Below are 12,631 nucleotides of genomic sequence, written 5' to 3'. Positions count from 1 at the left end.
GCTACGACCTTACGTAATGTTGACCAGCTTTGTTGTGGGGAAGTGGGGTCCCTCTTTCAAAACCACTCAATGAGCAAATGCCTGTCCTCTGCACAGAATGTTCCCGTGGTCAGGGCTCGTGACATTTTGCCGCAGGCCCCGCGGAGGGGACGCTGCGTGATGCCCGCGTCCCTGGTCCCTCCCAGGAAGGGCACCCTTTCCCGCCGCCATCAGTGGCGAGAGAGTAAATCAGGTGATCATAGGGACCTAGGACCGTGGTCGGCAAACTGTGGCTCGCGAGCCACATTCGGCTTTTTGGCCCCTTGAGTGTGGCTCTTCCACAAAATATCACGTGCCGGCGCACGTACAGTGCGATTGAAACTTCGTGGCCCATGCGCAGAAGTCGGTTTTCGGCCTGGGCGAGTCTATTTTGAAGAAGTACTGTTGATATCTGGCTCTGTTGACTAATGAGTTTGCCGACCACTGACCTAGGAGATCTGAACCAGACTCACAGCTGGTTGGGGTCACATTCAAAACCCCCCCGCAGGGCAGGGACGCCCTCGCCCGCCCAGGGGACTCGCAGAAGGCACTGCCCAGCGGAGAAGATGGAGCGAGGGGCTGTGGCTTAAAGGGGATGCTAATCGGGTGGCCCCATGAACTGATTAGACTAGATTTTCTTTTAGGCTGTGTTGGCAAATTTCTCCTGGCACTTAATGTTATTTTCTGTGAAATGAAGTATACAATATCATTTAAGAACTTCAAGTCTCACTGATTTAAATTTTTATTAGTGTAATTTATTGGCGTTTAAACTGCTGATCTGAACATTATCCTAATTAAATAGAGGATAAATTTTCAGCAACTGAATTCTTTGGTCCCCAAGGGGAGAGCAGACCAGCCTGGGTGATTTTAAAGTGGAAATAAACACGTTTCCGTAAGTTCTGCTGTGGGTGGCTCCGCCCCGGTCGAAAGTGTTTTCCCTATCGCCCCTCATCTGTGCCATTACTGAGAGGGTTTTAAAGGCCATTTAAAGGGGAACCAAAGCAGATAGTTAACTTCTCTTGACAGTTCAAGCTGGCAACTCCCTCACATCCCCCTGACATGCTGCCTGGAGAGAGAGGAGCTTTCTGTGGCTCCAGTAACCCGGTGCTGTGTGCTGAGGCTCACCCGCGGGCACACCCCACAGCCCCCGATCTCATTTTCATGCAGCCACAGGACTGCTGGCCCAAGAAGCCTCCCCCGAGGTCCCCATGTGGGGTCCAGGTCGAGGAGACGCTGGCGAGACATTAGTTTGATGTTCTGAACGGCTCCCCCTTTCTGTGGGTTAGAAAACCAGCGGGTACGCTGGTGCGTACACCAGTTCATAAAGATTCTACATTTAATTTAAACCTATTTCTTAAAAGTCCATGCACTGGCTCCCGTACAGAATGGTTTGTGGGGCTTGGCATTGAGCCCATCGGTGTGGCTCAGCGGGAGCTCACGCCCAGTAGGCTGCGGCCAGGCCGCGAAATCCCCACCAATGTCAGCCTGCACATGAACTCCCAGCTAAATGACGTCCCAGGTGCCAGCGGGCGTGCACGGGACACACTGTGCACTTCAGAGGAGGAGGAGGAACCCGGGGAAGCTGGGGATGAGGTCACGTCAGCCACGCTTCCAGCCCCGGCCTCAAACACTCATTGGGGTCAGCGCCCATGAAACCTGAAACAGCATAGCTCGAGCCCTCCTTAAGCCACCAGCTTTCTTTCCTCTGAAGGCATCCTAGGTCCCCTCAGCCGGTGGCCATGCCAGGGAGTGATCTTTGATACAAAGCAGCCTTCCCGGACCCTCTCCTGTGGGAAACGGATGAGCAGAATCTATGGAGACTGTTCGCCCCTAGTCACAGTGTTTCGCTTCTGACTTTCATTCTCAACCGCAGGAGGTTTTAGAAGTCTGTGCAGGAGAAGATGCCACGGAACTATTTTAAGGCCGAAAGCCAGCCCCCCTCCCCCCACAATACCTCTGACGATGAGGTCGGCGGCCGCGGACAGCTGGTCCACACTGGTCTGGACCGTGCAGACGTATTTCCCAGCATGCTTCAGCTGGATGTTCCGGATCATCAAGTCCCCAGCTGAATCCTGCTGATAAAGGAGTGGCCACAATTAGTCCTTAATGAACAATTAGTTCTAAATGTCGTTAACACATGAAGGACGCTGCGGCTAACGGGTTGATTTTACCCTGGCTGATGTGAACATGAATGATGCGAGCCGCAGCCGATTACTATTAAAAGCAGGGAGGCGGCCCCGGCAATAAGGACCCCAGCTTGTGCGGAACACACCTGGAACCAGACTGCAGGGGTCTGGCTTCTCTGGGACTCATTTGCCACTGGGGTTCGAAGCACGTGACTTACAGAAAGTGGGAAGCAGAATACTCCGGTCCATCAACTCCGGCTGGGGCCCAGCTCATTGGAAGTGACAATATGCCGCAAATTTGGGGGATCTGTAGTTAATCTCTGCTATATGGATCATGATGGCTTTGAAGGTAATTAAAAGTATACAATTTGGTACTTGATTTCCGTTTTAAAAAGTGCACGGAAGAGCCCAGCTGGCGTGGCTCAGTGGTTGAGCCTCGACCTATGAACCATGAGATTAGGGTTTGATTCCCGGTCAGGACACATGCCCGGGTTGCAGGCTCGATCCCCAGTGTGGGGCCTGCAGGAGGCAGTCGATCCATGATTCTCTCTCATCATTGATGTCTCTCTCTCTCTCTCTTCCTTTCTGAAATCAATAAGAACATATTAAGGAAAAAAAAAAAGACTAACTGCGTTTCTTTTCCAGGGAACCGAGCTGCCTGAGTCAGCGCCACGCGGGCGGGTCCTGCGGACAGTGTGGGTGGACACTTACCCCTCCGACCCTCTCGAAGTGGTCCCCGTCTCTGTTGAAGTCTATCCGGTGTCCGTTGAATGACCAGGTGAACACAATGTCCAGCGAGTGGTCCTGTCTCACCTGGCAGGTGAGGACGATGCTTTCCCCGACGGTGACGTCCATGCTGGCGGGGGGCACCGTCACCCTCGTGGGGTCTGCAGAGTGAAGACAAGAGAGAGGACACAGGCTGGGGCTCGTGCAGAAAACTCGCAGGTTCCAGAGCCGCACTTTATTTTTTCTCACGCTGTGACCCCAAACCTCAGATTCGGGCCAGATGGTCATTTTTAAAAAATATAATTTTATTAACTTCAAGGAGGAAGGGAGAGGGGGAGAGAGATAGAAACATCAATGATGAGAGAGAATCATGATCAGCTGCCTTCTGCAGGCCCCACACTGGGGATCAAGCCCGCAACCCAGGCATGTGCCCCGACCAGGAATCAAACCGTGACCCCTTGGTTCATAGGTCGATGCTCAACCACTGAGCCATGCCAGCCGGGCTCATTTTTAATATGAAAAGGTGAAAATATTTGTTATGGGACCAGCCTTCCCTGAACCACAGAACCCAGAGGGGATGTTCCCAGGACCAGGGGGAGGCCCTGCTCTGAAACTGCTTCTTTGAAAGGTGTCCTGTCCCCCCCGCATCCCCCCCACCCCCTGCTCTCAGCAGAAGGCAACGTTTCTCCCGCTGAGCGCACAAAGGAAGCACGTCCTTAATGAGAAGTTTCTGGGGCTTTCCCCCTCTTATCCACGTGATACATGGTTAGCATGGGAGATTTAAACAGGAAAGGTACAAGAAGTGACCACCCCTCCCCCCAAAACAAACAAACAAAAACAAAATCCTACCCACTCCCTTACTATCTGGCTCAAACCTCTATTTTCATTTTGGTATTAATTTCCCTGTCTGTCTGGTTCTGAGTTTCTCACTAATTTTGTTTTGCACGGTCCTGTGCTACACACATACACTCTCCCCGAAATTCCTCTGCTTAATCTAGTAGTAGGTATGTTTCTTTCTTTGTCTACGTTGTTTATAATCTGCTTAATGTGCTATTAGGTTTATGAAGAGGTTCCAAACCTCATTTTGAAACTAGTAGGCGTTTTAGAAAATGTTATTACAGGTATAAAATTATTAATAATGCTGTAATGAATATCACTGACAAAGTGATATATGTGTATTACTTCTTTTTTAAAAAAATGTACTTTCTTTGATTTCAGAGGAAGGGAGAGGGAGAGATAGAAACATCGGTGATGAGAGAGAATCATGGACCGGCTGCCTCCTGCACGCCCCCAACTGGGGATCGAGCCTGCAACTCGGGCACGTGCCCTGACAGGGAATGGAACTGTGACCTCCTGGTTCATAGGTTGATGCTCAACCACGGAGCCATGCCGCTGGGCTGGATATTTTTTATTTTTAGTGAGGAAAGGAGTGGAGAGCAAATCACCTTAGAATGATTCTAAGCAAAAGTCTAAGAATCACTCCCTTTTGACACAACATGCCCTGGATCATTTTTGAATTTAAAATTTTCCTCACCTATCCATGCACAATTCCTGGCTACAGTTAGATGCATCTACGGTCTCCCTGTGGCAGCATGTTGCCTAATTCCACTTGACCGAGCTGAACACCGATTTTGCAATGTGGATTTTCATTCACTGGTGGGTGCACCCACCGAGCGTGCATTGTGCGTCATGGCCCCGACACTATTACGTGCTTTACAAGGATTGTTTCACGTATTCTTAACCAGCAGGCACTGTCATCGTCCCCACTTCACAGATGAGGACACGTGTCTCAGAGGGGTCAAGGCGCCCGGCCCGGGAGTCACTGGGCAAAAGGATCCCAAAGGAATCCCGCCCGTGTCTGTGAAGTAAAATCCCAGCCCGGTCGGTGCATAGGGAAGGCACCGGAGGGCCTTGCTGGTGAAGGGAGTACACCTGGTGGGCAGCCGGCTGTGTCTACGGATACAGAGTAAGAGATGATTTCCCTAAAATACACAAGCAATGGCCTGCGCCCCTCGAGGGAAGGACGGGGTGCCACAGACTGTGCCTCCATGGTCACGGCCACACACAGGTGACAGCCCAGGGCCCCGCCTGCAGTTGCCGCCCAGGAAGGACCGAGTCTGGTCAGCAGGTGGCGCTGCCATCAAAGCTGAAGGAGCAGCTTCCCTCCTTTCTGCTCCTGCTCCCACTGGCGGCTGTCTACTGGTTTTCAGGTTCCTCAGCCGGAGGAGCCTGCATCTCGGGAAACGGGCAGTAATTCTCAGACTCTTCTTAAAAAATACGTTTTTATTGATTTCAGAGAGAGATGGAGGGAGCGAGGCAGAAACATCAATGATAAGAGAGAATCATGGATCGGCTGGCTGCCTCCTGCACGCCCCTACAGGGCCTGTGCCCTGACCGGGAATGGAACAGTGACCTCCTGGTTCATGGGTTGACGCCCAACCATTGAGCCGCACATCCTAAAGCTGTATTTCTTCGTTTGCTTATGGATTTGAGGAAAAGTTACTGAGCAGCACATGAAGCTTAAGCAGAGGGTCTTCCCACCTGGTGGACGTTACCTGCCACCCTGCCCCTACCTGATGCATAAAGGATGTCTAAAGCTTTTTGCAGAACAAAAGCCAGCAACCCCACCCCCTTCCCTCCAGCAGCCTGGTCCGCTCCTGACTCGCCGGTTTGGGGGTGGCCAGTAACTCCAAGTGCACTTTTCTCTCGAAACCCTTCAGGATGGACAGGATGAACAGCCCTGGGCCCTGCCAGCCGCCCTGTGGGTGGGCATGGCCGGTGAGGCGTGAGCTCGGCCGCTGGGAGAGGTTGTTCCTGTGGTATCGCTTGGCCCAGAGCCTGAGCTGCATACAGTCAATGCGATTCCAAGGAAGGAGGCTGAAACGAGGAGAGTTCTCCATGCGGGTCTTGTGCCTGTTCTTCGCTCTGAGGAGGAGAGTGAAATGGGTAGGCAGCACCCTGTTCCCGGGCGGGCCCGCAGCCTCAGCACCCACCCCAGCCGCAGGCGCCTGCTTCTGCATTGGGAGCTGCTGATCCAGAGAGAAAGGGAGCTCAGCGGAGGGTCAGGGAAGCAGGAAGAAGCTTTAACTAGTTTCTGTTCAGAGAGGTGTTGACGACTTTTCCTGCCTTTGAAGTTAGGCCCAGGGGACAGGAATCTGAAGTCACACCAAATTGTCTGAAGCCTCATCTACTCTGTGCAGAGGACGGCGGATGAGGGAGGGTGGGAACGGGCAGCAGAGGAAAGAGAGGGAAATGCAGAGAAACAGCAAGAAAGACTCGGCAGGGGGCAGAGCGCCCGCTCCTCAGACCTGAGACCAGGAGCCAGGCAGGCATGCAGCGCGGGGAAGTGGGGAGGGAGCAGCCAGCCTGTGGAGAACACCTCCTTCCTGGCTTTCAGGGATTAAGACCCAGAGCCACGGGCAGCTGAGCCTGGGTCACCGGGAAGCCACAGGGGGCTCCTTCCACCAAAGGGGGCCTGGGTCGGAGCCTGGTCTGTTCCGAGTCCCAGGGTTGTTCCTCCATGACCGACCTCTGCAGGTGCCGGTCTCCCGGTCTCCCGTGGCGACTGTGGGAAGCACCAGGTCTTGCCCAGCCTGGGGATCGGCCGCCTTAGGGGGGCATTGCTGGGGCAGAGAGAGAAGTCGCTTTCTGCTCTGGTTGGTTAATTGGAAACAAAAATCAACTACTTCCTCATTCCAGAAGCACGTTCCTTACTTGAATTAAAACAGACGCCTATGGTGTGTGTGTGTGTGTATGTGTTTCTCTGAGTGTGTTGGTGTGCGTGTGTGTTTGTGTGTGTGTGTCTGTGTCTGTGCATGTTTGTGTGCCTGTGTATGTGTGAGCGTGTTTTTCTGAGTGTGTATCCAGATGTCTGTCACTCGGTACATCTTTTTGTTGTTGTTAATCCTCACCCAAGGATATTTTTCCATTGATTTTTAAGTGTGTGTGTGTGTGTGTGTGTGTGTGCTTCTCTGAGTGTGTTGGTATGCATGTGTGTTTCTGTGTGTCTGTGCCTGTGTATGTGTGAGCGTGTTTTTCTGTGTGTATCCAGATGTCTGTCACTTGGTACATCTTTTTGTTGTTGTTGTTAATCCTCACCCAAGGATATTTTTCCATTGATTTTTAAGGAGAGAGGAAGGGAGGGTGAGAGAGACAAAGAAACATCGATGTGAGAGAGACCCATCGACGGGTTGCCTCCCGCACGGGCCCTGATGAGCCTGTGACTCTGGTGTCTTAAAACCACCTGGTTCCGGGTTTGACCACGTGGCCCCATTAGGCGCGGTGGGACCCCTCTGAGCTGCCGGCCCTCGTCTGTAATTTGGAAGGGATGGTGTTTGGCAGGCCAGGACGGCTATGCAGTTCAGACTGAGTTCATGGAATTTAACGTCTTCATCAACCATAAGGCGTTACTCTGGCAGGAGATAGGGTTCCTGCTGCTACTCCGGATGCGGATGCGGGGATCTGCTGGGGAAAACGCAGGAGGAGGGGCTCCTTCCTCGGCTCAGGAGGGGGGCCTTTCCGACAGGAAGAGCTGGTGGTCTTGAGTGAGGCTCCCAGGACGGCTGCTGGCTGCTCAGTGAGAGCCCGCGACCAAGCCATTCCCGCTCCCAGCACGGACGCCGGCGCACAGGGGCTCCTGTTCGACTGCCCAGCGCTTCGGGCCAGCGGCTCAGTCCCCAGACACGTCAGCACCAGCAGCGGCCTGGCTCCTCGCGTCGGAGGACCATGTGCGCTCAACCCGGAGGAAAGGGTGCCATGGAAATGACCAGGAGGAGGACGAACCGCGGAACGGATGAGAAAAGTGGCAAGTTCTAGAAGAATCAGAGAACCGGTTAGAAAAGGAGAACGGAGAAGGCGCAGCACCTGTAGGGCTGGGCAAGGAGGAGAACTCGCCTGCTTCCTAGTGACGAAGATGCCTACGCCCCCGGGGCTAGAGGAGGTGACGTCCACTCTGATGCTCAGAGATCTGTCTGCAGGAGACAGTGTGGGCGACGTCACGGCTCACGGGTTTCGCTTTATGACCGTGGCCACGTGTAAGGCTGCAGGGTCTTTATCCAGGTGGCCAACTGCTGTGTTTTATGAAACATACCTCCCCCCCTTTTTTTAAACATAGTTTATTGATTTCAGAGAAGAAGGAAGAGGGAAAGAGAGACAGAAACATCAACAATGAGAGAGAATCATGGATCGGCTGCCTCTTGCACACCTCACACTGGGGATTGAGCCTGCAACCAGGGCATGAGCCCTGACTGGGAATCGAACTGTGACCTCCTGGTTCATAGGTCAATGCTCAGCCACTGAGCCACGCCAGCCGGGCAGCCCCTTTTGTGTGGTGGCCACCTGGTAGGTCATTCACATGGCGTGGGCAAAGAGAAGAGAGTAAGGCGATTTTCTGTAGATGCCTCCTTCCTGTGGACTGGAATGCTCTCTCCAGGTTCACGGTGAAACACGGGGACACCCTGAGGCCTGTCACCGTCATTGAGCACTGGCACTGTCGCCACCGCCAGAGGTCGCCTGTATTTGGTGTCACCAGGTGCCAGGACCTGGGCCCCACACCTGCCCATGTTCTCTTCCTAAACATAGCCCTGTCTTGCTTGTCCATCATGCACACGGCGTCCCCAGCACACGTGCACACACTACCAGTGGGTAACGCACTGCATTTTCACTCCCTTTCAGGGTTAACTGATTTGAACTAATGCGTGAAGCCAGACTAAGCTTTGCACCAGGAGAGTTTAGCCTCCAGACTTTCTGATGGGGATCCATGACAGACAGAGTTTACGGAACAGAGCTGGCAGCAGCCAACGACGAGGGCGCACAGACACCGAACGGGATGGTGCTTGACGTTTGCGATGCCACTGCTTCCCGTGACCAGCAGAGCCTGGACCAGAACGGCCATCCATTTGAAAACAGGTGTTGACCAAAAAAATTTGCTCATTTCTGTAGAGTCTTTTAAGTTTTGAAAATGAACTGTATGTTAGTCAACACTGACTTTATAATCATTTGTGCCTGGATCTTTCCAAGAAACGCAGCTTCCCCCAAACACGCCGGGGTTGGGGAGGGAGCCAGCAACATTTAGTGCGAGAAAAACGTGCGTGCAAGTCTCCAAAGAAATACTGGAGCCCTCACTGGTTGGCTCAGCGGATAGAGCGTCGGCCTGAGGACTGAAGGGTCCTGGGTTCGATTCTGGTCAAGGGCACATGCCTGGTAAGGGGCATGCAGGAGGCAGCTGAACCATGATTCTCACTCATCATCGATGTTTCTCTCTCTCCTTTCCTCTCTGAAATCAACACAAATGTATATTAAAAACAACAACACTGGGGGTCTGTAAGCAATGACGACACTTGCCTCGCTTCGTGAGGACGCCGAGAGGAGAGGAGAGGGACGGCTCCCGCAATGAGGCCCGATGCTCAGGCCGCTGCTGGTGAAAGGACCCCTGGGAAATTCAGTGCACAGACCCCCTTTGCTGGCACCAGGACAGACCCCCAGCGAAGCGTTCCTTCGCTCAATGGCCGGGCAACGCACCCATCTGAGGACGACCCCCCAGTGGCTTCCAGGCGAGAGAGTCCAGCTCATGGTGCCCACGCCCAGCCTCCATGCACCCGTGGCCATCACGGGCGCTGTGACTAATGCCGCGGACAGGACAGTCTGACCTGCGCCGGGAAGATTAACAACCGGGGAATCGCCACGCGGGCTCCGATCGTTTGCTATGCTGATGTCTACAGCTACCTTAATGGATTATTTGAGCGGTTTATGGGGCATGGCCAAAAATACACTTTATTGAGGGACATGATGATCTGAGCCGAGCTGAGCTGAGCGCAGTGAGGTCTCTGACTGTGAAATATGAAATCTTTTGAAAACCTGTTTTCACCTCTTGCCTTCTCTTTCATGTAATTCCCCAGAGGCCCGGCATCACACAAGGACGAAGAGTAACTCTCAGGAACTTCGGAGAGAAACCCCAATGATGCTGGGAGATTGCTCACCTCACAGGGTCACGCCAAGGCGCGTGGGGGTGGGAGAGGGGGTGGGTACCACCCTTCGAAGGGCCATCCGTCCTTCAGCGGGGGGCAGTAGAATTTTCCAGGAATTCCTAACCTGGCTTCCAGGACAGGGTGTGAGTACAGGATGCTAAGCACGGACTTAGCACCCGCCCCGTGTCACGCACCGGGGTCACCCACACGCAGGCCCTGCTTCTCTTACAGGCGCAGTGAGGTGGCCCTGCTTACACGGACGGATAACCCGAGCGCAGTGGCGAGCGGGGCCTGAATAAACCCGATAAATTACGTAGGTCTCGATGCTGCGGGGCCTGCCCTTCCTGTGCTAGTGGACTATTTGGCTGGCCACAAATAATTTACATTTGGGGATGATTTTATAGGAATAGAGTCATAAAAAAGCCACAAAAGTAATCACTGGGATTATGGATGAGACACCGTGCTAGCTTCCTCCCATAAATTATCTCATTTCCTCCTCATGCCCAATCTATTAGGCTCTGGGAAGTCCGAAACCCTCTGCACAGCAGCGCAGGGGTGTTCTTTATTGAGGCGCGAGCCCATGAGGAAGACGGAGTGGCTGGGAGGCTCCCACTGAGACGGGGGTGCTGGGAAGCAACTGGATGGTGGGCGGACAAGCCCTGCAGCCTACGCTGCGACAGGGAACTAGAGGCAGCAGACTGGCTCCCTGTCCAGAACTCCCCCTCCACCCCGCCCTCCCCGGGGCCGGAACTGTGGTTCCAGGTAGCACTGAAAGTCCTGGATGGATCATGGGACCAATGCTTCTTAGCATCACTTAATCCCCAGACTGTTGCTCGCTCTTGCCCTTCCTTCCTTCCTTCCTTCCTTCCTTCCTTCCTTCCTTCCTTCTTCCTTCCTTCCTTCCTTCCTTTTTAATATGATTTTTGAGGGAGAGGGAGAGATGGAAACAGCGATGAGAGAGAAACATCGATCTGCTGCCTCCTGCTCGCCCCCTACTGGGCGGCCTGGCGCACCAACAACCCAGGCTCATCTCTGCAGCCCCAGTCTGTCCACAGGGCCCGCCGGTTCACTCTGGTTGGGATGAAGAATTACACAGCAGCCTAGCCACGCGTCCTCCCTGCCCCCTTCTGGCGCCCGGGCCCCGCCTATTTCACGGCCGCCTCTGTCCACGTCAACACCTGTGTTGCCCGGCCGTCCTGCGCGATGGCGGGTTCTTACCCCCTCGGAATTCTCTCTTCTGGGCAGCACACAAGCACCGTCGCACTGACCTCGCCCATTGCTCTGCATCCTGGTTTTCAAGTCCAGGCAGCTTGGCCTCCCTGTGCTTTGAATTAAACAGGTGACCTGACAGGCGACAGCGTCCTTTGGGTCAGACGCTGCAGGTAACCGCGGCTGGGCTGGGGCGCCTTTCGGAGGCTATTGATTCAGAGCAGCTGACACCCATCTTCCCGGCACGGACGAGTCCGCTGGCGGCACAGAAATGATGGCCATCTCGCTGCGAAGGTTAATCAGATACCTGGGAGCTCGGTGCCGCCCCTCGATAAAGCACAAGTCGCTCTGAGATCAATCGCAGACCCAGCTGCCCACGCCGTGTCCTCGGATCAGGGGACCGCTCCCCAGCCAGATGCTGTGCGGGCAGGGACTGTCTCGCCCACTGAGAGCACTGATTTGTGGCTTTTATAATCCATGCACAGGGGTAAACAACATAAATATAAGAAGCGGATATAAAGTCATGATTTACTTGTTCTGAGAACGAGCCACTAATCTCTCAGGCCTTGGCTGCTCGGAAAACACGGCCGGGCTGTAGGTAGGTTTTTAGGGGCGGGAGCAAGATGCAAAGGGAGGCGCTCTGAGAGCCGCTGGATCACTGCTGGGGAAGCGGGGGGAGCAGTGGGAGGTGTGGAAGCGCAGTGATATTGACTCTCATTGACAGATAACTGCTGCCCGGCCAGTGTAGCTCAGTGGTTGAGCATCAACCCATGAACCAGGAGGTCACAGTTTGATTCCCGGTCAGGGCACACGCCCGGGTTGTGGGCTCCATCCCCAGTAGGGGGCGTGCAGGAGGCAGCCTGTCAATGGTTCTCTCTCAACCCACAGGTCTGTGGGCTCCAGTCAGAACAGCTCCAAGAGCCCCCAGTTTGTAACCTGTGGTCACAGCAGACGTCAAAATGCTGGTGTCTCCTGACACCCCTCTTCCCTCTGCTCCCTCGCTTCCTGCTCCTCAACCGAGGAATCTGGAGGCAACTGCAGACCTTGGGCTCCGCCACTTCCTCCTGGGGGTGGGGCCGGGAGCGTGGACCTGGGTCTGAACCCACGCGTCCTGTAGGGAGACACCCGGGACCCTGGAGCACATCCACCCGAGGTGAGATCCACCTCCGGAGCCCCTCTGCTGTGTCCCCCCATCTCTGCCACCAGCTGCCTCCCGCACAAGCCGACGTGGGGGGCTGTCAGCCCGACGACCCTGACTTACTCTCAAGGGTTTAAAGCTCAGGCATGAGCAGAGGTATCGGCGACGGAACTTCCTCAGATTCCAGACTAAAGAGAGGGGCCCTTCACTGGACTCTATTTTAGACTGTGCTCCTTGCAATGAGCGGGATAACCTTTTCGGCCCACACTGCGCTGCTGGTTATGGATCACTTCACGCTGGGAGGGAAAACAGGATGCCGGGAATGAGAAAATGAAGCGGAGGCCACAGAATCCTGCCCAGGGGCACGCTCCTGCCGGGGGCAGAGACGCACAAGGTGGAAATACGTTCCTCAAACCACAAAACTGCGGACCGATAGCGTTTCAGTGTTC

General features: G+C 54.3%; 1 protein-coding gene across 2 annotated transcripts in view; it reads right to left on the bottom strand.

The window, feature by feature from the left end:
• Nucleotides 1-12,631, bottom strand: part of CNTN4 (contactin 4) — a 387,684-nt gene that overhangs the window by 13,369 nt on the left and 361,684 nt on the right. The window contains exons 14-15 of one of the 2 annotated variants that reach the window (XM_005881887.2): nucleotides 2,856-3,031; nucleotides 1,973-2,090 (exon numbers count right to left, since the gene is read on the bottom strand). In XM_005881887.2, coding sequence (XP_005881949.1) covers nucleotides 1,973-2,090; nucleotides 2,856-3,031 — 294 coding nt within the window. Of the gene's footprint in view, nucleotides 1-1,972; nucleotides 2,094-2,855; nucleotides 3,032-12,631 lie in introns of both variants that reach the window. The other variant, XM_005881885.2, reaches the window with a different exon arrangement.

The sequence above is a fragment of the Myotis brandtii genome, unplaced genomic scaffold, assembly GCF_000412655.1.
Source record: "Myotis brandtii unplaced genomic scaffold, ASM41265v1 scaffold693, whole genome shotgun sequence".
Classification (NCBI taxonomy): Eukaryota; Metazoa; Chordata; class Mammalia; order Chiroptera; family Vespertilionidae; genus Myotis; species Myotis brandtii.
The sequence above is the reverse complement of the archived record's forward strand: the minus strand, read 5'-3'. Positions and strand labels throughout refer to the sequence as shown.